The 27,992-nt window shown below is 36.3% G+C and overlaps 2 protein-coding genes across 4 annotated transcripts; one reads left to right on the top strand and one right to left on the bottom strand.

Moving 5' to 3' along the window:
* Positions 1-6: 6 nt before the first annotated feature.
* LOC128234201 (myeloid differentiation primary response protein MyD88-like) lies at positions 7-9,206 on the bottom strand. Of its 2 annotated transcripts, none has more exons than XM_052948280.1 (6): positions 8,708-9,206; positions 7,971-8,039; positions 7,424-7,468; positions 6,281-6,473; positions 5,027-5,118; positions 7-4,584 (listed from the first exon to the last, which is right to left on the bottom strand). In XM_052948280.1, exons 1-6 carry the CDS (start codon positions 9,057-9,059, stop codon positions 3,788-3,790), a joined length of 1,548 nt encoding a protein of 515 aa, XP_052804240.1. In that variant the 5' UTR covers positions 9,060-9,206; the 3' UTR covers positions 7-3,787. The 2 variants fall into 2 exon arrangements, with proteins under 2 accessions (XP_052804240.1, XP_052804239.1); XM_052948279.1 differs by having other exon boundaries at positions 7,424-7,480; positions 8,708-9,205.
* LOC128234202 (solute carrier family 49 member 4 homolog) lies at positions 9,204-27,508 on the top strand. Of its 2 annotated transcripts, XM_052948281.1 has the most exons (15): positions 9,204-9,335; positions 11,763-11,921; positions 12,232-12,324; positions 13,061-13,175; positions 13,545-13,635; positions 14,729-14,892; positions 15,215-15,275; positions 15,729-15,787; positions 16,448-16,498; positions 17,712-17,841; positions 22,627-22,735; positions 23,528-23,595; positions 24,690-24,808; positions 25,232-25,414; positions 26,245-27,508. In XM_052948281.1, the coding sequence occupies exons 2-15, from the start codon at positions 11,781-11,783 to the stop codon at positions 26,367-26,369; spliced, it is 1,509 nt and encodes a 502-aa protein (XP_052804241.1). In that variant the 5' UTR covers positions 9,204-9,335; positions 11,763-11,780; the 3' UTR covers positions 26,370-27,508. The 2 variants fall into 2 exon arrangements, with proteins under 2 accessions (XP_052804241.1, XP_052804242.1); XM_052948282.1 differs by lacking the exons at positions 9,204-9,335; positions 13,061-13,175 and having other exon boundaries at positions 11,783-11,921.
* The last annotated feature ends 484 nt before the right edge of the window (positions 27,509-27,992 follow it).

The following is a 27,992-nucleotide window of genomic DNA, read 5'->3' as shown; positions in this document are numbered from 1 at the left end:
ATTCAAAACCTTTTATACGATTTATTCTTGGTTAAAATGCTATATTTATTTTCAACAGAACATCATTCACATTTTCCATTGTATTTTCTACTCACAGACAATCATTCACATCTTTATTTTAGATAAAACAAAGTTTTATGATAGAACAGGCATTTTAAATGCTTTTGGCAGGCTTAAGTGGAGTAAAAAATATATTGAGTACAGGAACAGAGCTAAGCCCTCGACTTTCTCATGAAATATAACCTTGACCCAGTACATCATACAAGTACATGGTTGAAAGTCTTTGACATACTTAAAGTTTGATTCTCTCGCTGACACAAAAAACAACACATTTAAGGCCACACAAAAATGATGATTTGTTCGAATGATTCACTTCTATCTTCATGCGATCCAAAACAAAAATTGGATTTGCCTCCCCCCCCCCTAAAAGTAATGAAATAAATATTTCGCCAGCTGGCTTAAAACAATTCATGCCAAAACATTTGTCAAACACAAAATCAAATTGGTGCGGCCTTACCTGAAATGTAAATTAAATGCCTATGACAATGGTTATCATAAGTCTAAAAGAAGTTTTCAATTTGGTCATAAATGCTTGAAAAATTGACGGATAATACTTCATTTTGATAAAAATCGTAAATAACACTACTGAAAATAGGATGATTTTAGGCTAGAATTTATCAATTTCTGTTCAAACAAGTATCTGTATTGTACTTGATGGTGTTTGTTTCAAACAGTAAATAAAAAAAAGCTTGATTTGAAAAAAAAAGTGTTTACACAAGCTCTGTGTGAGAATCACTTTATAAAAAAGTCCCTTCAGCTAGACTAAAAGATAAAGAAATAAAAACATAAAAATATACATTTTAGATGATATTTTTACAAAGTAAACTAGAAACACTGCAATGTGATGTAACCAGGTTTTTAATGATAATTGTATGTTAGCTTTAATAATACCAGTCATATCTATTTTCAACACGAGCAACCTTGACCTCAATTTCCATAATAAACATCTATTGCACATTTCTACATCAGCTTGTCATTCATTCCTAACGCCATTGCGCAGAAACCTGCCTACGACCTTGACCTTGACCCCACAATCCCCTAAATGCAATTCTATGGTAAGTTTCCACGTGAGCTTACTACACGCCAAGTTTCATCACTATATGTCACTCCTAACTAAACTTATTGAGGGAAATCATTTTTATTTACAATAACAGTGACCTTGACCCCACATACCCTTAATGCAATTCATAGGAAAGTACCCACTTGAGCTTGCTACATACCAACTTTCATCACTATATGTCAATATATTGACCAAATACTTTTTTTATTTTTAATAAAAGTGACCTTGACCCACATACCTGAAATGCAATGTATGTCTCCATGTGAGCTTTCTACATACTAAGTTTCATCACTTTATGTCAGTCTTAACTAAAGTTTCTGAGTGGAAATCACCAGTTGATGCCCTGACGTCCAACCACATCCTCATACAAGACACACAGAGTTCTCCTACTGAATACACAGTTTTCTCCTACTACATATTAATATACACTTTTAGTTGATAACTGGCTTGATAAATACCCAATCAAAATCTATATGAAATTTCATAGAAATCTATATGAAATTTCATTGAAATTTATATGAAATTTCAAAGCTATCAACCCTCTCAATCCACATAAAACCCCTCACTTAACCATCACTGCATACCAGTATAATCGTATAAATAACTGTAAATTCCATAAGAAAGTTTCATTTTCAAAATTAAAGGCACTATAGTGTTTATGACACAAGATAAAAATATAACTCTCAATATAAAAATAAAATAAAATAATAATAAAGATCTAAAGATCAAAACAATTATATGTATCATTGAAAAACCAAAAAAACACGAAAACATCATTATTAATAATGCATTACATATATAATAAAAGCATGCATTAACTTTTAAGTCAAACTAACATCTATTTACATCAAACATCTTTTCATTGTAACACAAAAATAGTTTTCAAAGAAAAACATACATGTGTATCAACCAAGTAGTATTTTCCTCCTTTTGTGAAAGGGTCCAAGGCCCTTTAAATTGTGACAATGATGACAAAATGCCTTAAAGTGACTTGCTCATGGTTTGTAAAATGCACTATTTTTTTAATTACGAAATAAAGTGTGACAAATCATAAGGAGTGATAAAACAAAAATACGAAAAACTGGAACTCTTTAGCAAATGTTAATATTTCCTCAAATATCGTCATTGAAGACCACAATTTTCATTAGCGTTTATAACCCGATTGAAAATTAATTACGGCTGTGGTGTTGCGTGATTAGTTGATTGACATTATCACGTGATGCTATCATTGTATCCTTAACTGGTCAACATATCCACCATTTTTGTAAAAGTCCTGGTGGCTGTGTGGACTAACTGTTTTCTAAAAAAAAAATGACTTTACCGGCGTGGGTTTGAACCCCGCTTAAACCAAATACTTTTTTATTCTATAACTGTTTTTTTTCTGCAAATTTCGATATCATAAATAAAATAATGATAAATAAGTGTTTTCAGTTGCATTACCGGGAAGACTAATTTTTGGTCCAAGAACATGAGAGAGTCACTTTAAATTGTGAATTGACCCAGTGCCTTGAGTGCACAGGGAGCAAAGCCTCCTTCTAGCACTTGGTTCTAAAGCATTTTAAGATTGCATTGAAACATATCAGTGCTGTTATTGAGTTAATAAAAATACTTCATATCAACTTTTGAGGCTATTTTTTTAGTCCAAAAACACACTGTAAACCCAAATACAAATTCAAACCACATTCAAGGACAAGCAATAAATATTGCACAACTCTGAAACACGTTTAAGAAAAAAATATGTACACGTAGCAGCTGCATATTTTAAACCACACAGTGACACTTAATATGGAAGAATCATGTATAAGGTTGCATACCTTTCATAAAAAAACGGTTCCGATATCGATACTTTTCATATTAAAAATAGAAATTCCATTCAAATCCCATCCTGGATAAACTAAATATAATGATGAAAGTGCAAAAAGTAACGTACTTTAGCTAATAAAAATTATGGGTGACATTTTACAGTAACACTGTAAACAAATTACCAGTAATTTCGCACTATTACAAATATTTTCCTGTCAATAAAGATGAAACCATTGTAAACAAATTATAAACATAATGTTTCTTACACCATAAGTTGATCAATACTCTAACCTTGCAGTTCATAGGTAGAAACCATAAGTAATTCGCCTCGTATCAGTATAGGTATCGTTTAAATATTGAATCGTTTTTTTAGTATCGGTATCGGACCATTTCGTCCTGAACGGTATGATACCCTAAACACATTTATACCACACTTATTAATCTACTGTTACAGATGTATTACAAATTTACAGAGATGAGCCAAAAACAATTTAAGTAGCCCGAAATTCACATAACAGAGTTTTCCAAAGCCAGTACAAATAAAATGTTATACATATGTTACAAGGGTATTAAAATTCATTTAACAGATCAATGATTCCATTTTTTCTGCAGTAACGTGTGTCTATTAAAACAGAACAATGTTGTTTTTACTGGAAGATTATTTGAAGAAAATCAGTATGTTTATAATAAGTCAAATTTAAAGATAATTAAAAGTGTTGTAACATCAAAGTCAGTATATATTACATTAAATTGGTGAAAATAAAGTATTTGATACAGTATGTAGTTAATATAATATAATATAATTTTGTAATAATGTAATTTACATTTGATCAAATAAATAAGTTGAAACTTTGACTGAATGAATCAACAGAAGTATTCTTCTTGGCCCTGTGACGCTTTATTCTCTGATCGAGTTGAGACTTTCTGTTCAAGCTTCATGGACAGGTCTCGTGGAGGGGGTAGGGGCGGCCGGTCTCCACCCCTTAAGCCACCCCTTGGTGACGGACATGAACGACCATACTTTGTCTCTGTTAAAAACCTTTCTGGCGGAGTGGGAGGTACATCTCTGGCTCTTTCATACACAACCGGGGCACTTACACATTTCGCACTATGACCATCTGGTCTATCTTGCCTGTTCATGACTTGACTCAGTTTTTCGTATTTGTTTACCTTGCGTTGAGACTGTGGTGATGCAGGCAAGAATTCAAAGTACTCAGGGATGCTAGTTGGCTGACTGCTACTAGTTTGACTTGACAACATAGACATACTTGTTTCCATAGAATTTAACTGACTACTCGACATACTCCCCCCACTTGAATTTGACATCGGTGTCATTCCTGAAGACACTGATGACAATGACGACCCTGTAGATGACGATCCAGATGATGACGACGATCCAGAAGATGATGATTTCTTACAAGACAACCCTGGAACACTAACAGAGGTGTCCAGGTTGGTGGAGGTCAACAACTGACTGTTGTTCATGCCCCTTTGCACAATCGAGTTTGGGTCGAGGGGAGCTTTCACTGAATTGACGAGTCTCGACCAGAACCATTCAATCACATCCTTTTTCGTGTAGTTAACGCAGGTGATGTGTCTGATTATCTCAGGTATTATACACTGTTCAATCAGGACAGGAATTAAACGTTTTGTTCGGCAACCTGAAAATTGTAATATTTATATTCCATAAGTCTGAAAAAAGGAATAAAATAGTTCACTTTTTGTTTATTTGGTATTTTTTAGTATATATAAAAATATATAAATTTACATCATTTGAATACTTCTGGTTTTGGTAACCCTGGGTTACCCAAGCCTATCTATCAAATAGGCGCCAATCCCTACCATTTTTATACTCGTTTTTTCTGTTGTTGTTTTGGTGTTTTAATATGAAGTTGAAAAACCTTTATACTGAAGATTATTTTAGGCCATACCCCAAAGATGACCATGTTCTAACATAAAGCTAATAAAAATAATGAATAAAAAAACAACTTCTCTACCTGTTTTTGGACAACCACTTTTTTAATTTTTGGCTCAATCTATATGGCCCATAGAGACAATTTGATTCTAATTTCAAATCAATCATAAAGGCAGAAAAAAACGAACCTGGAGACAGTCCTTGAGCGAATTTTGTCTGGAAATCACAGGATGCACTTTGCAGGTACTGAGGGGATAACACTATAATCATCCGCTTACACCTGCAAACATTTCAAATGTGCAAAATATAAGGGGCACTAGGGGCTATTTCAATAAAATATTTTAGTTGTTAACTCAATCATCTTAAATCTTGGTTCTCTGGTTAGCGTAGTGGTTAGCGCACTCGCTTCTCACCAAAGCGACCTGGGTTCGATTCCCGGCAAGGCGCATGTGAGTTTGGTTAGTGGTCACCAAGCGGGTCAAGTGGGTTTTCTCTGGGTACTCCAGTTTCCCCCACAATTACAAGACCATACTCTCGCGCAACATTGTGCCAACCAAAGTGACTTAGTATAACCTATCATAGCGTTCTTCACAATCATTGTAAAATATATAATGTTTAAACTAATCTTAAATCTGTATGAACTTCACAAATAGCAGTGCATCATTTGTTTTATTTCCCCAACATTGTGTTAGTTTTCAGTGCTGGCATAAGTTCAATTCACTCAAACATGTAGCAAAAAATCATGTAACTATGACAGTAAGATAATTTTGATTTACAGCTAAAATCAACTAAGATCTTTATTAAAATGGCCTCCAATATACTAAGTGTACATGTGTTATTAAATTAATACATAACATTACGTAACATTAATAAACAGACCAGAATTTCCAAATTATTTCTTTCCAAGTAAATTTCTTCTAAAAAAAAATGATTAATCATTCCTTGGTAATTACTTCAATTGAATTACTGATAGTGAAAGGTCATCAGTAATACAGCTGTGACAGAATTTTTTCTAAATTCAACAGTTAAAGATTGTACAAATTAATTGCTTAGAGGGCATTTGCAGGCATTCAAACCAACGCACCTCTGTAGATGGAGAATGTCCATCATCGCTATAAAAGCTTGTTCAGTATAAAGACAGTATAAAGACACCCTATTGCAATAACTCGATAAATGCTATAGAAATAGAAGGTGCAGGTGGACACTATCAAAGCTAGCTCAATAGATCTGTGCACATATTGAATACCCGTTTACATGCAGTGTTCTCAATAAGAACTGGCTGCCGGCCAAAATGGACGGTTCAAATTGCAATTGGGCCGGTTCAAATTTGGAAAACTATATGAACTTTATGTAGAATAAGTAGAAGCTGGTCGATAACTTTACTATTTGAGACTGTCCAACCGAAACTTATTGAGAACCCTGACATGATGTTACAAGTTTACCTGTGTTCGATGAGTTTAGCACAGACAGTGTTGTGTGACCCTCCGGCTAAATCATCCCTCCATGGCACAAACAGTTTGAGGCCGTGTTTGCCCTCAAGCTGCTCGATTAACTCCCGTACAAAAGCCAGGTCTGACTTCCCCTCCGGGTTGTAGCACACAAATGCATCATACATTGTCTGGTCTCCGAGTTCAACTGTTGTTGATATGATAGATAATAATTTTTTACCGCATCAATAATAAAGCTATATATCAATAATAAACATTGTGTAATACAATGTACCTTACTAGTAAACTTGCTGATCAACAAACAAAACATAACTCTTGTTAGAATACAACCTACATTTTCAGACAATGGTATTGCAGATAGGCAACCTATGGTCATCTGTGCCAGTGTACTAGTATACTTAATCATAAAGAATTTCAGCTTTCGTGCACATGTTTAAAAGGTCCGCCTACTCCTACTGCCAATCACCTGATACACACTCCCTGCATCAGATTTTGCGATGACAATGTATCAGCCAATGAGTTTGCATTCTAAGTCAGTTAGACAACATTAAGTGAATTCATAATGATTAAGAAGGACTCATTCGCTAGGCTTACTCCGCCCGTTCTTAATTATTAATAATTCTCTTCATGTCATCTAAATATATTTATTATTTGCATATTATTTATAATTGTATCCTTGGAAGCTTAATTCATTAACAAGTATATTGTATACAAAATTACATTGAATGTTTAAATGCAATATATGTAGCGTTAGTTATGCATCCATTGGTTAAATTCTTGTTTAAGGATTGACAGTTTTAGTTTTGTGGTTCATCAGTGACTGATCACAAATACATAGAATGTAAGATTTTGGCTGTTTGAACAGCGACACCATCAGAGACTCCACTTGTATTATCAATGTCAAATGCATATTACTGCAATAATTCGTCAATTGACCAATTACAAGCCTCGTTTTTGTACAATCCGAAGATGTTTCGTTTGTCAGAATATGAAGGTAATTGTCAGGATAAGCATTTATCAAAGGAAGAGCAATATGGGTGTTAATATGTTACTAGAATGAATAATTTTTAATCTCAACTATGTACATACATATGTTTGTTTGTAAACTCAAAAGTTTAAATAATGACTTTTGCTTACCATCCTGGACTGTTGATACCTGGCCATCATCTACCATATGGTCATCTGTGCCAGAAACTATAGGAGATAATTTTATGCGATATATAAGAAATGTTTAATTTAAACAAAAATATTGTCTTTAAGCATGTTTCAGGAATACTCAATGTTTGATTTCAGTATATATTATTATATTTATATCTGTTATCATCTCAATATTCAGTCAGAAAAATTGTCTACACTGCATTTACATATAATATAAACATATTCCAGACACTACAGGTAAACATAAAATGAGCGTGGTATACAGTTCTATAATTGTTTGCGTATCATAAAAACCAAGCCCCTTTTTTATGTCTATAAAAGCATTTTTTCCCTTTCGATATATAATGCTTAATAATGTAGGTCACAAGCCATATAGACTTACTTTAATGCTCTTAAGAAATTACATTGTTGCTCTGAATGTTTTCACAAACTTCTTATTTCAGAAAATCAAGCTTTACCATTTCCTTCAAATAGAACTTAAATGGAAATAATTCTTGCAGTCAGAATGTCAGATTAAATTTAATACCTGTTTGGTCTTGAATTGGACTCTTTGAAAATTGTGATTTGATAGCAAGGTATTTGTCACAGTCTCTCCCTGAAAAGACAAATAATATCATTGTTATGCACCAGTCAATTGTAACCTCCGCCCCCCCCCCCCAAGGTCCCGGGGGTATACCGGTGATAGCCAGGGAAATGGGTCGTGTTTTTACCTTTTAGGTGGCCCCGCAGTGCCGGTTGAATACGGTGGTTTTATCTTTGTGCAAAATATAGCGGAGAATGAGCCTTACCTAGGATCCCAGGGGCGCAGGGGCATTTGGCAGGGATTTTACCATCAGTTCATCACCGCAGGGCGGAGATTTTACCTGGAGTTGGCTGGACCGTTAGTCAAAGTCCCAGATATTCCCAGGACCTGGTGGGGGGGGGGCATGGTTAGAATTGACTGGTGCGTCAGTATATACTAATTCATTTTACACACATCTGATTGTGAAGACAGCTGCTAGCATTATTAATTAATAAGTAAAGCTCAAGTTGATCTGTTTCCTCTGACGTAACTGGAACTGGTACTCCTTCTGATGGAGCTAGACTCTAAATATTTGATATAAGAAAAATGATGTACTAATAATGTAATTGATCAACTTCACAGATTTCCAAACATTTGTTGATTTGTCCAAATCAATACTTATGTTAGAGGCTTAACATTTTTCGATAATTCATTAAATGTTTTCAGTTAATTCCTTAAAACATGACTGAATAAAAGCATACTTATCAACTTCCAGATGCCTTCGAGAACATCAAACCGTTGAAGACACAGCAGGTGCTTCCATAACGCTCCCACCGTGGGTGACAGATCCTGTCTATTCGTCCATTCATTTAGGAGAGCCTCAGTTGGACTTCTCTGGATCTCAAAATTGCCGATTTCTAGATACTCAAATCCTATCAACTCAGCAAGTCCAACGAAATTATTGATAAGATCCACATCTCCTGTTATGGATCCCTCAAGATTCATGTACAAAGATATCTTTTTTCTGGCACTGTGTTTTAGACCCTGCAAGTGGACTTCTTGATATTTTAGCGGCAAGGAGAAATCTTCCGGCACGTCATCGCTTTCCGCCATGTTATTTGCCAAAATTTACATCTCAGTCAATAAACACTTACGCATGACATTATTGGGTTTTCATAAATTTCACGCTCGAAATGATACCGATAGAACAATATTTATTATTTCCTGGTTTAACCGGATATTACTATAGTGCGCATGCGCACACATGTGTAGATCACATGACTGGTCACATGAGTTCAAAATGGCAGACGAAACAAAACAATAAGTTTAATTTTGTTTGAGCTTGACATCGGTTTTATTGAATGACAACACGCTTTCTTGTACTTAATGGTAAGTGAATGTAAATTTTTTTGAACGGTGAGTTCAGCGGACGTCCCATTAATTTTTGAGAGATAAAAAAATGCAATAAGCCATTACAGGACTTTCAGGGAGAAGAAACACATTATTATCTACTCCTAGTCCAAATAATTGTACGTTGACGGATTTTTTTTAGATTTTTGATATGGCAAATCCTTCATGTACAAATTGTTTAGTATCAAAAGTGGGTAGTTGTTCCGATCAGGATTCCGGGTTAAAGCATATAGCGTCTATAAAATATCATAAAAACAAGAAATATTACCAGATAATGTTATTTTATATTAGTTCCGTACACAATTTTTTTTTTTATCCAACTTATAATTATGAATTTGACGGCTTTTCTTCATTTCATTCTGTCAAAACATAACGATATATACATGAAGGGCACCTGCAAGGCTTCAGGGCACAGTTTTAAATCGCTCGGAACATTTCGGCCATGGCCGAGTTGTTACGATTGTATAACGAGGTCTATCTCGAAGCTTTGTCGGAGGAGGCCGAGTTATTACGATTGTATCGAGTTGTTCCACTTCGCATAATTGTTATCTGTGTCAGTCAACTTTCGTTTTATTGGAAAGGTAAACAACTTGTTTTAATGCATTAAATGCTTGTTTAGTGCAAAATAACATTTCACTTACATAGCAAAATATGAAAATAACTCTTTATGATCAATTTCAACCATAAAATACTTCACTTAAAACAATTTCAATATTTTTAAAACACCCCCGTTTTTTGCACATTCCCGTTTAGACGTTAGGGATTGGAAGAATCCCGTATAACACGTCTATTATTTTAGACTATATCTACTCCTAGCTTCTATCTTGGAGTAAGATGTATTATTGGTCCCAGCTTCTATGTATATAGAGAATACTAGGTTAGTGCCATGGATGGAGGTTAGTGCCATGGATGGAGGAAGTTTATCTGGCAAGGCGGAGGAATTTAACAGGTGAGCCAAAGGCAATCCAATAAATTCTGCAGCAGAGCCAGTTAAACTTTCTCCAGCCACAGCACTAACCTAGTATTCTATTTATACCGTTACTTTGTTTATTAAACATGATAAATTACCTTAAAATTATCAAGTATCTTTTAAAAAAAAAGGGAAACAACTGTTTTTCCCTTGTTGACATTGGCACGCAAGGTACCCATATTTTAATGTGCTCCCATAAAAGTTCAATTTTATTCAATATGTTAATATAGTCAAAGTTATTGCATTTCAATATGTCAATATCTATTCAAAACAAAAGCTTTTGGAAGTGCATAAACATGGATCAGTCACCAAACATTTTCTTATCATGTTACAATTATTCCGCAAGTGACAAACTACACTGGTCATGTTTCAATATCCCAAGTGTTTACAAACAATCGCTGCATGTTCAATGAATTTAATTCATTTTTATGAAAAAAAAAGTGTTAGATGTTAAGAACTACACCGGCAAAGAGAGAGTTCAGTTCTGTTGTAAGTGAGGTAAGTGGATGTGGATTTCTTGCCGATTTTCTTTGCCAGTGTCATTATCATGCGGAGTGATGGAACATTCTGGGCGACAGATTGTTGAGGTCAGTTGTTGGCAGACTATTTTGAAGCATTTAGAAAAAACGTCTGTTTTCGCAATCACATGAACTACAAGGCCTTTTTCTAAAGTACCATTCCCCTAGTAAATTATATGATATTTTTCCCAAACAAAAGTAAAAAAATAAATAAATATTTATGTTTTTATGAAAGTATTTTTACCTGTAAGTGTTTATTCAACATATTCATGAATTGTAAGATGTAAAGTTTTGGGGATTATTTAATTCAGAAAACGTTTTTCATCACATTCAGAGATCAGTATACTGTCATGATTTATTGCAATAGATATTTACACCCCAAGGATTGATATTTCAGCCATTTCAGTACTTTTGAAAGAAATAAAAACAGTAATATTTTAATAATATTTTCAGAAGATATGGAGACAAGAGACTTGATTTAATTGCAATTTCTGTGATTTGTGTACTGCTGCTTATCTGGAACTCTGTAAACATTATATCATTATTCGCTTCAGCACTCAGGGGAGGATCCAGGATTCAATGTCAGAGTAATTTCTAGTCCGAAATAATGCATTTTGGGCATATTTTATTACGTTTTTCTCCTATATTTAAAAAAAAAAGTAAAGTTGGACGAGCGGGCACTGGCATTACAGATTATCTCATTACTTATATTTTTATAAAAACACTGTCATGATTTATGTTGCAGAAATAAAAATAAAATAATTCATCGAAAAATATGTAGGAAACGATCCATACCTGCCTCCCCACTCGATTGGCAGTACATGGATAGTTTCGTTAAAAGGCAGTAGTGGATCTAGCATGAAGATATTAGCCATATTTTACTGCTGTTTATTTTTACTTTTTCTTTTTTTCATTCAGGAGAAATAAAAATTGACCATGTCATCCCAATACAGAGAACGATTGTTGCCGGACGAAAATTACCAAACAAACTATGGGACGGCTTACAACAATGATAATGATGAAGAGGAGCCTTTATTTGCAAAACAACAGATTCAAAAAGAAGGTGTAAATATCAAGGTAAGACATGTTGAAAGCAGACTCCTGAATTCGCTGAAATGAGTTGTTATCATTTTTGTGGTGACATGAATTGGAAAGTCTTGATTTATAATGTAATAATTTGTAATGTATAATTTATAATTTGTAAATGTATCATGATTTGACAGCATTATATTATTACAACAAATGGACTTTGGGGATTTGTTAAACCTCTTAAATCTATTTGATATTAATTAAAGTATTTTTTTTTATCAAATTATTTTACAATTGCATCCTGTAGGACATGTTTGGATTTGTTCATTTTGTAAGGACTTGTTTGGATTTGTTTCAGGTTTACAAAAGAAGATGGTACATCCTGCTGGTCTATGGCCTTATGGCAATGACTCAATGTGCTGTATGGAACACATTCAGTCCCATATCACAGGTAGGCTTATATTTGATGTAGATGTGCCATATTCAAAAATGAACATTGGCATATTCCATAACTACCATTTGTATCATGCTTGAATATGTTTCCAACCCTTTCATTTATTCATTAGATATCATATCAGAACAACAACCCGCAACCGGTAGGCAGCGGTCTTACTGTGCAATAAGTTATGTGCATATCAGTTACATTGTTATTCACTTATAACCATGCTAGTTATTGAACGTTGTCTTTGAAAACAAGGCACAAAACAGTTCCTTCACCACTTCCCTCAGCATCGCGATTGAAATTACACAATAGCCTTTCATGCTTTGCTGATACATTAAAGCTGCACTCTCACAGATTTACCATTTTTACAACTTTTTTATTTTTTGTCTCAGAATGAGCTAATTTTTGCATAAATATCTGCAAACCAGTGATACATGACTGCTGACAAAAGATCAGATCACAGTTTTTCATATTTCTGTTAGAAAATTAATGTTTTATGGCTAAAAGTGTTACTAACGGTTAAACATGCATAAAACATCAATAACTGAACTCAAATATGTAAATCTGCGATCTGATCTTTTGTCAGCAGTCTTATATAACTGGTTTCCATGCATTTTCGCAAAGATTGGCTCATTCCAAGACAAAAAATAAAAAAAAATTGTCAAAGGTTCAATCTGTGAGAGTGCAGCAGCTGCTTTAACTATTAATTCTGCAGTATTCAACTATCCTATAATCAAAACTCTAGGCAGCTACTGATGTTTTTGGCTGGAACACTGCCGGCTTCTCCCTGCTTACAAACTGGGGGCCTATAGCCTACGTCATTGGAACATTCGCTTTCTCATGGATTATTGATGAGAAAGGTAAGATTTTGAGTTGATATGCAATGGAAATTGTTTGCAGTCTTTATATGTTCATCTTTCATGAAGCTAAGTGAAAAAGATTAAAGATTCACTCTTTCTCCCAAATAAGATGTACCACAACTAATGCAATTATTTTCATTTACCGAAAACAACGGTTCTTATGAAGGATATTACCATGTTTAATCTGAAAGAAAGATGCATTTTAGTAAAAAGTTAAAGGTTAATCACTCAAAATTAATATTTGTTAACAATGTGTATGTATTGATTTTAAATACTAGTGTCACTTTAAATAATCATTTTAAGCTTTAAATCAAAATTTTATGCAATTGGCAAACTTGTAAGTATTGCAAATATTTTATTTTGTAACAGGATTACGGCCAGCGTGTGTATTGAGTGGTTTTCTGGTTGTTGTGGGAACTGGCATGCGGTGTATTTCAACAAAAACCTCCATCGCCACTCCGTAGGTTCTGGTGGTCCTGTTTGAGACTAATGTAAATATGTCATCTTAAAGGGACTCAGTTTTACATTTTACACAGTCAAACATAGAAAGAAATAGTGGTGTGAAATGTGAACAAAATGCTAGGCCGGTATTCAGAAAACATCTTAAGGCTGCACTCTCACAGATTTACAATTTTTACAACTTTTTTAATTTTAGTCTTGGAAAGGGCAAATTTTTGCGAAGATATCTGCAAACCAATGATAAAAGATTGCTGACAAAAAATCAGATCGTAGATTTTCATATTTCCCTTTGACAATTAATGTTTTAAGGCTTAACCGTTACTTACGCTTTAAGAAAAACGCATAAAACATCAATTTTTGATCATTGATTTTCGCAAAAATTGGTTCGTTACAAGACAAAAGATAAAAATGTTGTCAAAATGTTCAATCTGTGAGAGTGCAGCTTTAAATCAATTACCACACATATTAACTTTAGCCATTTACTTAAGTTATTAAGTATCTCACTGGACAATATCAAAAAATATCTCTTCCCCTTAGTTTTATGTACTATAGTATAGTACATAAAATATATAGTATACAAACTTTTTTATAAGGAACGCTTGTACCTTTCTTTAAATTTGACTACCCGGTATGTAAATTTTAGGAATTTGACTTAAGTTACGAAATGACTTGAGTTTATGAATACTAACCCTTGTTTTGACCTTGATTTCATTGCATCAACAAAACATCAAGTACCGGTACAAGCGATATTGTTAGTAGTGATTTAAAGATGTGACATAGAAAGGCTATATTTTGCCAAAAAGCAACGTTATTGGAAATTGAATTATTTTAAACTTGATTTAAAATCTATCTGTTCAAATGATTGTTTGTAAAGTGCTGTTTGGCATTTGTTCATTAATGTTAGTAAAATAATTAAAAATGTATAAGTTTTAATGTTTTCATTGTACAATCTATTATTATTGTTGTTGCCCTAGTTCAGTAATCGATATTCCAACATTAATTTAGAGTGCTAAAAAATGAAAAAGTGTTATAGAAAATGTAGCATCATCATTTTTTGTGTGTATTTTAATAGATAAAAAATTTGTGTTTTAAAGGCTGATCCACTTTGGCCAGTTTCTGAATGGTCTCGCCGGGCCGGTTGCTATGGGAGCACCACCAGCTATATCCGCAGAGTGGTTTCCCCCGGAGCAACGCACCACGGCAACAGCCATAGCAACCGTCGCCAACACTCTTGGCCTCGCTGTCTCTTTTCTCATTGGTAATTGTTTTTTTAAGCTGGTCCTTTTCCAGAAGTGGTTAATAAGAGCAATAAGCCTCGGCCACTATCAGTATTGACAAAATGTTTAATGTTGAAGATATTTACATGAAAGAAATTATGCATTTTGAAAATAATGATATGTTTTTATTTGCGATGTTGATGCCCAGTGTACTGTGTTGACAAGAACTGGCCCCAATTTCTAGCAACTTTTCACTTATGACAGGATTAAGATAAGCTCACTATTTTTGAAGAAACAATGCATGAAATTGGCTTTCAATCACAACTATTAAACCACATTTATGTCCATTATTTATTTTTACAGGCCCCTATCTTGTTCCAACACAAAACATAACAGTGAATGCCACAGATTTTCTCAATATAAGGTAAATTTAGAACTCGTTATAAAGTCTTTGCAATTTTAAAACTTAAATTATTGTTTGGAAATCGCCTCACCAAGGAAAACGTATCTTGTAATGACAATGTTTTTAAATCTTTTATTTGATACTTCGGTGATGTCATTTCCTGTTCATGACCTCATTTCCTGTATTGCATTACGAACTGATAAAGGCCAAAATGGCAGAAATGTTGTTAGAATGGATCACAGGTACTTGACACAAACTTTTTTTAATGTTCTATATGGGCTATATACTATATTAAGATATCTTAATAAACATATATAGGCCGATTTTTTATTATGTGACTTGCGCCTGTGGAATGGATGTTTTAATGTTGAAGTTGGACTTAATTATATTTGATACTTCTGATATTAAATAGAAGTTTTCATAAACATTTTAGTCTGTCATCTTAAAACTAGCAATTTAACGATTATTTTTCAGTGGGAATGCCATGGCTTTGGATGGCAATTATTCGAATCTGACATATGGAAATTTGACAAGTATGTGAATTGTTTTATACAAAAATAAGTTAATAGGGTTCTTATTATATAATATTCTAATTATAAAAAATTATAGCTTTTTAGTAAATTATGTTAAAAAGGTTTTGTTGAGTAAAAAACAAAACCATATGCAATTATATAACTTATCATGCTTCATTAATGAATCTCCCTGCTTGTAAAAGCAAACTCTAAATATTTTTTCAATGTTTAATGACTTAATTATCTCCCAATTGCAGTACCAGATGTTACTTTTTCAATGTTTAATGACTTAATTATCTCCCAATTGCAGTACCAGATGTTATTTTTTCAATGTTTAATGACTTAATTATCTCCCAGTTGCAGTACCAGATGTTATTTTTTCAATGTTTAATGACTTAATTATCTCCCAATTGCAGTACCAGATGTTATTTTTTCAATGTTTAATGACTTAATTATCTCCCAATTGCAGTACTAGATGTTATTTTTTCAATGTTTAATGACTTAATTATCTCCCAATTGCAGTACCAGATGTTATTTTTTCAATGTTTAATGACTTAATTATCTCCCAATTGCAGTACCAGATGTTACTTTTTCAATGTTTAATGACTTAATTATCTCCCAATTGCAGTACCAGATGTTATTTTTTCAATGTTTAATGACTTAATTATCTCACCATTGCAGTACCAGATGTTAAGGCAGAAAGAGAATCCATTATGTTGTACATGTATTATTGTAAGTATTTAGAAGTATACTACAGAGAAATTGACTACATACATGTATATCATCAGTATACATCAGTGAACATTGTTTGTATATCATTTGGTGTACAAGCCATTCTCTTTGTTATTCCACATAGTACATTAAATGTTTCGGTTGTTATATCGAAATGACCTCTGTCCAACCTTCTGTTCGAAACATTATTGTTGTCCAGTCTCTCCTATATGCATTGAATGATCTTTATGAAACTTGGGTCTCATATTCTATCCATCAAGGTGATGTGCAGAACCTATGTTGAAATGCATCAAGGTCTCTGTACTATGTCATGGATTTGTGCCCTGTATGTTGTGTCAGTTTAGTATTTTTTTTCATTTTTGGAAGGATCTTTATGAAACACATGCTCTATTTATAAAGGCAATGTAAAGTACCTATGTTGGAATGGAACCGGTTCACGGTCAAGTTAAGTGTAAATGTGAGAGATTTGTGCCTTAATTTTTGGGTTTGCTCCTTTTTTCCTACATCTATGGAAGAATCTTTATGAAGCTTTTGACTCAAGTTCCATCCATCAAGCCAATGTGCAGAACTTTTGATGGAACCGCGCAGGTTCAAGGTCATGGTTACTGAACTACGTCAAGGATTTGAGTCATTTTGTATCTCCTACCTTTATGAAACTATGGTCATATGCCTTTCGTATAAAGGCAATGTGCAGAGCCCATCTTGGATTGAACCAGGGTCAAGGTCATTGTCAGTTAACAAGGTCAAAGATTTGAGTCCAACATCTATTAAAGGAACTTGATGAAAATTCTGTTTGCAGTACAGAAAGGAAATTCGAAACAACGATTTAATTTAAATTATTTTACTGTAATGATAATTACTGTATGATTTTATGTAATTTAGAAATAACAAGTTGATGCCAAAGAAAATCACTTTTTTACAAAAAAAAAATTCTTCAAATTACTACTCATTTGCTTTTGCTTGTTTGAAATAAAAAAATAAGTTAATTTAAATTATACATTAAAATATTTTTCATTGGTGCTTTGAAGTGTATGACCAATCTTAATTTTCCAGCTACGGTCAAACGACCAGAAACACTTGTCTAGTGTGCAAGAACATAGCTTTCAGTCAAACTATCTTGTTATTGGAAATCGTAAGTTGATTGCTGTCTAATTGTTATATGTAACTGCTATCTTACCAAGAACCATTCAGCAGCCATACAAATACATTTCAGCATGTGGCTGGTCAGCGCTTTGTTTCCTGCTGTTTTTTACATACTTCCCGTCTCATCCACCTCTCCCGCCCAGCCCCACCGCCTCCATGGAGCGACTCCAGTTCAAAGTCGGAATAAAAAAACTCCTTGTGTAAGTATAGGTACAATTTGTTTCCTTTTACCTTTAAGATGGCAGTATTCTTCTACCCACAGAAGAAGGTTCCATTATACATTTAAGTGGCAGTCCCCTTCTACCCATAGGTGGCAGTCCCCTTCTACCCATAGTTGGTAGTACCCTTCTGCCCATAGGTGGCAGTACCCTTCTGCCCATAGTTGGCAGTCCCCTTCTACCCATAGGCGGCAGTCCCCTTCTACCCATAGTTGGCAGTACCCTTCTACCCATAGGCGGCAGTACCCTTTTGCCCATAGGCGGCAGTCCCCTTCTACCCATAGGTGGCAGTACCCTTCTACCCATAGGTGGCAGTCCCCTTCTACCCATAGTTGGCAGTCCCCTTTTACCCATAGTTGGCAGTACCCTACTACCCATAGTTGGCAGTCCCCTTTTACCCATAGTTGGCAGTCCTCTTCTGCCCATAGTTGGCACTCCCCTTCTGCCATAGGCAGCAGTCCCCTTCTACCCATAGGTGGCAGTACCCTTCTGCCCATAGTTGGCAGTCCCCTTTTACCCATAGTTGGCAGTCCCCTTTTATCCATAGTTGGCAGTCCCCTTTTACCCATAGTTGGCAGTCCCCTTCTGCCCATAGTTGGCAGTACCCTTTTACCCATAGTTGGCAGTCCCCTTCTGCCCATAGTTGGCAGTCCCCTTTTATCCATACTTGGCAGTACCCTTCTACCCATAGGCGGCAGTACCCTTTTGCCCATAGGCGGCAGTCCCCTTCTACCCATAGGTGGCAGTACCCTTCTGCCCATAGTTGGCAGTCCCCTTTTATCCATAGTTGGCAGTCCCCTTTTACCCATAGTTGGCAGTCCCCTTTTATCCATAGTTGGCAGTCCCCTTTTATCCATAGTTGGCAGTACCCTTCTACCCATAGGCGGCAGTACCCTTTTGCCCATAGGCGGCAGTCCCCTTCTACCCATAGGTGGCAGTACCCTTCTGCCCATAGTTGGCAGTACCCTTCTGCCCATAGTTGGCAGTCCCCTTTTACCCATAGTTGGCAGTCCCCTTTTATCCATAGTTGGCAGTCCCCTTTTACCCATAGTTGGCAGTCCCCTTCTGCACATAAGTGGCAGTACCCTTTTACCCATAGTTGGCAGTCCCCTTTTGTCCATAGTTGGCAGTCCCCTTTTACCCATAGTTGGCAGTCCCCTTTTACCCATAGTTGGCAGTACCCTTTTACCCATAGTTGGCAGTCCCCTTTTACCCATAGTTGGCAGTCCCCTTTTACCCATAGTTGGCAGTATCCTTCTTCCCATAGTTGGCAGTTCCCTTCTGCCTATAATTTGCAGTCTCCTTCTGCCCATAGTTGGCAGTCCCCTTCTACCCATAGTTGGCAGTACCCTTCTGCCCATAGTTGGCAGTCCCCTTCTACCCATAGGCGGCAGTCCCCTTCTACCCATAGTTGGCAGTACCCTTCTACCCATAGGCGGCAGTACCCTTTTGCCCATAGGCGGCAGTCCCCTTCTACCCATAGGTGGCAGTACCCTTCTGCCCATAGTTGGCAGTCCCCTTTTACCCATAGTTGGCAGTCCCCTTTTATCCATAGTTGGCAGTCCCCTTTTACCCATAGTTGGCAGTCCCCTTCTGCCCATAGTTGGCAGTACCCTTTTACCCATAGTTGGCAGTCCCCTTCTGCCCATAGTTGGCAGTCCCCTTTTATCCATAGTTGGCAGTCCCCTTTTATCCATAGTTGGCAGTCCCCTTTTACCCATAGTTGGCAGTCCCCTTTTATCCATAGTTGGCAGTCCCCTTTTATCCATACTTGGCAGTACCCTTCTACCCATAGGCGGCAGTACCCTTTTGCCCATAGGCGGCAGTCCCCTTCTACCCATAGGTGGCAGTACCCTTCTGCCCATAGTTGGCAGTCCCCTTTTATCCATAGTTGGCAGTCCCCTTTTACCCATAGTTGGCAGTCCCCTTTTATCCATAGTTGGCAGTCCCCTTTTATCCATAGTTGGCAGTACCCTTCTACCCATAGGCGGCAGTACCCTTTTGCCCATAGGCGGCAGTCCCCTTCTACCCATAGGTGGCAGTACCCTTCTGCCCATAGTTGGCAGTACCCTTCTGCCCATAGTTGGCAGTCCCCTTTTACCCATAGTTGGCAGTCCCCTTTTATCCATAGTTGGCAGTCCCCTTTTACCCATAGTTGGCAGTCCCCTTCTGCCCATTAGTGGCAGTACCCTTTTACCCATAGTTGGCAGTCCCCTTTTATCCATAGTTGGCAGTCCCCTTTTACCCATAGTTGGCAGTCCCCTTTTACCCATAGTTGGCAGTACCCTTTTACCCATAGTTGGCAGTCCCCTTTTACCCATAGTTGGCAGTCCCCCTTTTACCCATAGTTGGCAGTATCCTTCTTCCCATAGTTGGCAGTTCCCTTCTGCCTATAATTTGCAGTCTCCTTCTGCCCATAGTTGGCAGTCCCCTTTTACCCATAGTTGGCAGTACCCTTCTGCCCATAGTTGGCAGTCCCCTTCTACCCATAGGCGGCAGTCCCCTTCTACCCATAGTTGGCAGTACCCTTCTACCCATAGGCGGCAGTACCCTTTTGCCCATAGGCGGCAGTCCCCTTCTACCCATAGGTGGCAGTACCCTTCTACCCATAGGTGGCAGTCCCCTTCTACCCATAGTTGGCAGTCCCCTTTTACCCATAGTTGGCAGTACCCTACTACCCATAGTTGGCAGTCCCCTTTTACCCATAGTTGGCAGTCCTCTTCTGCCCATAGTTGGCAGTCCCCTTCTGCCATAGGCAGCAGTCCCCTTCTACCCATAGGTGGCAGTACCCTTCTGCCCATAGTTGGCAGTCCCCTTTTACCCATAGTTGGCAGTCCCCTTTTATCCATAGTTGGCAGTCCCCTTTTACCCATAGTTGGCAGTCCCCTTCTGCCCATAGTTGGCAGTACCCTTTTACCCATAGTTGGCAGTCCCCTTCTGCCCATAGTTGGCAGTCCCCTTTTATCCATAGTTGGCAGTCCCCTTTTATCCATAGTTGGCAGTCCCCTTTTACCCATAGTTGGCAGTCCCCTTTTATCCATAGTTGGCAGTCCCCTTTTATCCATACTTGGCAGTACCCTTCTACCCATAGGCGGCAGTACCCTTTTGCCCATAGGCGGCAGTCCCCTTCTACCCATAGGTGGCAGTACCCTTCTGCCCATAGTTGGCAGTCCCCTTTTACCCATAGTTGGCAGTCCCCTTTTATCCATAGTTGGCAGTCCCCTTTTATCCATAGTTGGCAGTACCCTTCTACCCATAGGCGGCAGTACCCTTTTGCCCATAGGCGGCAGTCCCCTTCTACCCATAGGTGGCAGTACCCTTCTGCCCATAGTTGGCAGTACCCTTCTGCCCATAGTTGGCAGTCCCCTTTTACCCATAGTTGGCAGTCCCCTTTTATCCATAGTTGGCAGTCCCCTTTTACCCATAGTTGGCAGTCCCCTTCTGCCCATAGTTGGCAGTACCCTTTTACCCATAGTTGGCAGTCCCCTTTTATCCATAGTTGGCAGTCCCCTTTTACCCATAGTTGGCAGTCCCCTTTTACCCATAGTTGGCAGTACCCTTTTACCCATAGTTGGCAGTCCCCTTTTACCCATAGTTGGCAGTCCCCTTTTACCCATAGTTGGCAGTATCCTTCTTCCCATAGTTGGCAGTTCCCTTCTGCCTATAATTTGCAGTCTCCTTCTGCCCATAGTTGGCAGTCCCCTTCTACCCAAAGTTGGCAGTCCCCTTCTGCCCATAGTTGGCAGTCCCCTTCTACCCATAGTTGGCAGTCCCCTTCTACCCAAAGTTGGCAGTCCCCTTCTGCCCATAGTTGGCAGTCCCCTTCTGCCCATAGTTGGCAGTCCCCTTCTGCCCATAGGTGGCAGTCCCCTTTTACCCATAGTTGGTAGTCCCCTTCTACCCATAGTTGGCAGTACCCCATTACCCTTGTTGGCAGTACCCGTCTACCCTTGTTGGCAGTCCCCTTCTGCTCATAGTTGGCAGTCCCCTTCTACCCATAGTTTGCTGTCCACTTCTGTCCATAGTTGGCAGTCCCCTTCTGCCAATAGGTGGCAGTACCCTTCTGCCCATAGTTTGCAGTCCCCTTCTACCCATGGGTGGCAGTCCCTTTCTACCCACAGGTTGCATTCCCCTTCTACCCATAGGTGGCAGTCCCCTTCTACCCATAGTTGGCAGTCCCCTTCTGCCAATATATGTATTTATTAAAAAAATCAAGCTTGTGTCGCCTAACATAGCGTGTATACACATAGTTTGAATATCGTGTTTTGATTATGTTTTGGGGCTAGATAGGAAGAATTATGAAAGAAGAATTGTTGAGGCACAATGTGATTAGCTACAAAAATTATGATACATGTATGTCTTGTTCCCTTTTGATCACAATTGAATGGAAAACATGTTAAAAAGAAAAACAAATGATTGAATTATAAATATAGGATCTATATTTAATTTAAACTTTATTTAATTGATTGTGAAACAAGCTATTACAACTTATATAAATCACTCTCTTTGGCACGATGTTGCGCGAGAGTGTGGTCTTGTGTTGTGGGGGAAACCGGAGTACCCGGAGAAAACCCACTTGTCCGGCTTGGTGACCACTAACCAAACTCACATGCGCCCAGGCCGGGAATCAAACCCGGGTCGCCTTGCTGAGAAGCAAGTGCGCGAACCACTGCGCTAACCAGACAACCCTTTCTATATTTGATTGAAAATGGTAAAAAATACTATATTATCTGTATAAACCTTATTAACATGTTGTACTACTTTCAGGAATCGAACTTTCTGGCTGATATGTTTCACGTACGGAGTGTCAGGGGGTATTCTAGGCTGCTGGCAGGGTGTTCTGGATGTGAACCTAAAAGACCATGGTATAAATCAGGTATGTGACCTCCCTTGTAATCAGCTACTTTGTCCATTTCATGAAGAAGAAGAGTTTGACATTTGTTTGAAGGGATTAAGGTCAATTTAAGTTATAATTCAGTTTAATTGTATAATATTTTCTATAATTTCATTTTCAAAAGCAACATTAAAGAGACCGTTATATTTGAAAACTTTATCTTTTGAAATAAGATGTTCAAATAAACTTAAATTTGGCCATAATTTAAAAACTAACCTAGATTGATATCTATCTAAAAATTATGAAACTTTGAGCATGAAAATGGCCACTATTGTGTGTGTGTTAAGCATAAGGAAAATAAACAAGAAAATGTTTCCGAGTCATCAAATTCGGGTTTGTCCGATTTGAAAGGAACAGCAGAGATTTTTTAAATTTTATTATTTTATTTGAATGATTATTAAAATTAAGACTTTCCTGAATTTGAATTAGAATGAACAGAACAGATATTGTTATATCAATATTGTTTTATCTTAGTGATTCTTACAAATTTGTTATAGTCAGATGAAATTAAGTAATATTTGAATGATTAAGAATGGGCAGAAATCATTAAAATATTACTTCAGGTAATCTAACTCTCAGGAGAACACTTCCTCATTGGTTGACGTCAAAGCAAAAACTGACACAGGGAGTGGGTATCAGATGAGTGACAGTAGGCGGACCTTTATACACGCATGAAATTCTCATGATTCAGCCTATAACTTAATGATTCCCTATCTGCAATTTCATTGGCTGCATGTATGTTGTATTCTTAATACGTTTAGTAATGTTTGACAGGATATGGCAGCCTGGATGGGATTCTTTGGAGTCATTGGTTCTTGCACAGCCGCACTTCTGGTTGCAAGGTGGGAATAAATTGTCACATTTTGGACATATCAGCTTTGTTTGTGGTTGTAGCATAATAATTCAGGGGGCTAATGATGGTTAGAATGTACAGGTCAATATATTTTAAATATCATTAAGTTATGAATTAATTTTTCATTGAAAGCCAGTCATATGCTAGTAAATAATTTCTACGCGATTTGCAATACAAAAGGGGATGGACCCCCCACCCCCATTGCACCACCCCCACCCATACAGATAAATAATATTAGCAATACTTTGGCACTTTTTTTACTGGGGAATAAGTGGCCATGTAGCTATCAATGAAATAAAACATTTATAAAGGCTAATACTTTTTATCAGTGCCTATATCATATGCTTTTTTTTTTTCGTTTTTATCATTAAAGTCAATTGAGTTAAACATGATAATGCATTGAAAAAAAAATAGAAGAAAAAAATGCATCAAACTTTAATATGCGCCTTTAACTTCTTCTGCTAAAATATGAGGTTGATTACCATATGCCTATATTGTATAGTATTTCCTATTATCAAATATTGAACAGCAACATTAAAGATTGTTTAAAATCTTAATGAGAGTTTTTTTTCTGCTTGCAAAAAAGAATGGTTTTTTTTTCTGCAGGGATTGTCGTGAGGGGGGATTTTTGTGAGGAATTATGTCCTACTCTTTAGCTGCACTCTCACAGATTGAACGTTTTGACAACTTATTTATTTCTTGTCTTGGAATGAGCCAAGTTTTGCGAAAATCCATTGAAACCAGTTATATAAACTGCTGACAATAAAGCAGATTTGCAGAGTTTTATATATATGTTCAAAAATTGATGTTTTATGCATTTTTCTTAAACCGTTAGTAGGTAACGGTTTAACCCATAATTAATTTTGGAACGGAAATATGAAAATCTACAATCTGATTTTTGTCAGTGAAAAAAATTTGCTCTTTCCAAGACAAAAAATAAAAAAGTTGTAAAAATGGTTTACTTGTGAGAGAGAGTGCAGCTTTAATGTTCAGTCTTGTTACAGTTATGTCTTCAGCTGATTTGGAAAATGATCCAAATCCTCCTGTTAGAGACATTAAGTACTCTTAGTGTGCCTATTTCAGAGGGGCGGACATGTTCGCAAGACACATAAAGTGGATCCTGATTGGTCTGTTTATGTCAGGCGGTCTCTGTTTTGTGGTCTTCGTACTGGCACTGATCTCTATTGTACCAAAAACCACAGGTAATCCGCAAGTATCCTATGTTTGTTTCAGTCATAAAAGGTAAATTATAAAGTACTGACAAAACTTGTTACAAATATAAATGATTGCGGTGAATTATTTGTCTCAGTGTAATATCACAATATTTTTCACTGAATGAGAACCAAAAACAAAATTAATGTTAAGTACAATAAGTAGTAGCTGGTCGGTAACTTCACTATTTGAAATGGTTCAACTGAAACTTATTGAGAACACTGATCAACGTGTAATACTATGGAGCATTGAGGTCAACCCCAAATGATAAAATCTTCATTTTTGTTTATGAATGTATCATGTATTAAAAAGAATCTTATAAACGTTGCCATTAATGATTTAATAAATATTATGAAACTTTTTGTTTGTACTATCTGGCAACTCATGTAAGATCCTATATATATATATTCCAGGAGTGTTGTTCTCCACCTACATCATAGCCAACCTGCTGATGGGGGCGTCCGTGCCACTGTTTTTTGAGATGGCATGTGAGGTGACATACCCGATTGCTGAGGGCATCACGAACCTCGTTCTTACGCTGCTCAACAACATTGCCGGTTTGCTGTTCCTACTGGTTCAGTTAGTTCCTAATATAGGTCAGTCTGCTTCCTGATTTGTTTCTTTTAGCTTGATTGTGATGATAGCTGATAGTTTAAAAAATTCACACTCAAGTCTGTTTTCTGGGCAAAAGCCAGTACTGGTGTCCATATTAAAGGGACTAGACACCAGATGGTCCCAAAATTGGCAAATACATAATTACCACAAAACAAGCCTAGAATTCTCAATACAAGCTAGTATGAGGCTGATAATACATCATTCTTCATGATTAAAAAAAAGAATATTTTGTGGCTGTCTCAGCTGATTTTACCCGTTTATAAATAGCCCACAATGGTTTCCCAGTTTCTAGTGTGTATATTTATCATGGGAAAGTCACATGGTTAGTACATATTATACCAGCGCTATTTTTAAATTAACTTGGATTTATGTGGTATACAAACCCAGTAAATCTTGAATTGAAAAAATACACATAAATTGAAAAAGATACAGGTGTTGTAAGTGATGTTATACATCAGTAAGTAAGATTCAATGCATTGTATACAACGATATCAAATTTATGTAAGCTATATAAGTTATGTATCACCTGTGTCAAAATATTTCCCTTTTATTTCATGTGTGTACCTGTATACTGCCCAAAGAGTTATATTGATATCAAGGTCATAGACAAGGTCATCATTTATAACATTTGACATACAACATCTTCCCTTCCAATTACATTGAGAGACATTGGTGTCTGATGGTCGGTATATTTGTGTGAGTGCCCCTCCTGCTACTGTCCAAAGAGCCATACAATCAGCTTGATATCAATGTCAAGGTCATTTACAAGGTCATTCAAAACATTTGATACACTTAACATATTTTTTTCCAGGTACAATGTGGGAGAACTGGTGTCTGCTTGGCGGGATATTCATTTGTGTTCCCGTCCTTCTGCTGTTCAAAGAGACATACAACCGTCTGGATATTGATATCAAGGTGGAGGACGAGGACCAATAATCCGTGCGACATTGAGTGGTCAATTTCTAATGCTAAACTAATTGTTATTTACAGATTATGTTAATCGGTCATAATTGTGTCCAGCAATGAATTGTATCAAAGCAATTACGACTTTTCCATTATCATGTTCGAGATACTGATAAGCATTTGGCTGTTGAAACTGTACAAATAAGAAATATCTTGCGATACTTCTTGTTTGTTATTACTTTAATTGTATATACAAGTCTCTTAGTGTTGAATAGATTTTAAATGATGTTAACATTAACACTGTTCTTTTGCATTTTATTTATATATTTCATGTGTTTTTGTGTGAGTTTTTCTTGTTATTTTATTTTGTCTTTTATGAATAACCACTTAAACATATATATTAGTTTGTTTCTTTATGTGTTTAATACTCATATTGTGCAATTGAAATATTCAGTTGACATGGATATTTTTACCTTGACTTTTTGTTCATGCCTAATTTTAACCTTTTTGATGCCAAAGTATCTGTGATATTCATTTAAGGTATTTAATACACAAATATGCTAGCAGAAAAAGAAACCATGTACATGTATTATAATAATCTATCAAAAATAATGGCGAGTCCTTCTGTGATATGACCTCAATTTTATGACATATACAAGTAACAGTAATACAGAGAGGTCCTTCGTCAACGCATGCGGCAGTTCCCAGAATGAGATTATTATAAAAACTGGCTATTCTTGAGTAATTAAAGAACAGGTATTTTTTTTCAAATTTGCATATGCACATTTTCTTTATTCTGCTAGTAACGTGATTTTTAATGCCTGGTAGCCCCCATTTTATTTTGGTATGAGTTTTTTACTTCAAAGGTTGAAAAGTATGTTTTTTTGCATTTTATTTCAGTTTAAATGAAGTGCAAATATACACACTGTAAAATCCATGGATAATGTACTTATGGTAATTTTTTATACATTTTTCAGTCTGGTAATTTTTTATACATTTTTCAGTCATCAAATACTTTTCAAACGAAGTCAAAATTATGTGGTTATCAGGCAGCAAAATTTAGTAATGAGGTTTATGAAGCTGTTGAAGTGTTAGCTTAATTGTGGGTTGGATTCCTTTCATAAAACATTTGTCAATGTCGAATTGTCATTTTAATAAACTTTTAAACAGCATTTACTAGATTTGTTTATTTATGTACATATGTTTAAATTTTCGGTTTAATATTTTGTTTCTATGATTACATAGGTAACGTCGCGCGAAAGCTTTACCCATCTAATTTTAGTTTGTTCATTATATGCGACGTTAAATAAAGTTTACCTTTACTTTTAACACATGTTACCCACCGATTGAGGAAGCAGACGTTTATCCATTTCCGGGGACAATTATATCGCGACTGACACGACAAATCGCTGGAATTAGTTTGCTACAATTTAGCTTTATTTTGATCCATGTAGGTACCAATAATCTGGCTAACGGTGAGAATGTTCCATTTATGTGCAGTGCCTTTGCCATCTAATAAGGGGAATAAGATCACGTTATCATTATATTCGTGTCATCATAGTGTTGTCGGTGCTCCCTCAACCGGTTGATGATGCGAAGTTTAAAAACGTTATTCATGGCTTAAATTTATACGTAAAAAAGGTCATGGTTAAAGTA

This window comes from Mya arenaria, chromosome 5 (genome assembly GCF_026914265.1).
Source record: "Mya arenaria isolate MELC-2E11 chromosome 5, ASM2691426v1".
Taxonomy (NCBI): domain Eukaryota; kingdom Metazoa; phylum Mollusca; class Bivalvia; order Myida; family Myidae; genus Mya; species Mya arenaria.
Note: the sequence above shows the minus strand (reverse complement) of the source record. Positions and strands in the feature narration are given on the sequence as shown.

Coding starts and splice junctions, on each gene's coding strand:
- LOC128234202 (XM_052948281.1), top strand. CDS start 11,781: ATGTCATCCCAATACAGAGAACGATTGTTGCCGGACGAAAATTACCAA. Junction 13,636..14,728: donor AAAACCTCCATCGCCACTCC/GTAGGTTCTGGT, acceptor TGTGTTTTAAAG/GCTGATCCACTTTGGCCAGT. Junction 23,596..24,689: donor GCCGCACTTCTGGTTGCAAG/GTGGGAATAAAT, acceptor TGCCTATTTCAG/AGGGGCGGACATGTTCGCAA.
- LOC128234201 (XM_052948279.1), bottom strand. CDS start 9,059: ATGGCGGAAAGCGATGACGTGCCGGAAGATTTCTCCTTGCCGCTAAAA. Junction 8,040..8,707: donor AGGCATCTGGAAGTTGATAA/GTATGCTTTTAT, acceptor TTGTCTTTTCAG/GGAGAGACTGTGACAAATAC. Junction 4,585..5,026: donor CGCTCAAGGACTGTCTCCAG/GTTCGTTTTTTT, acceptor TACAATTTTCAG/GTTGCCGAACAAAACGTTTA.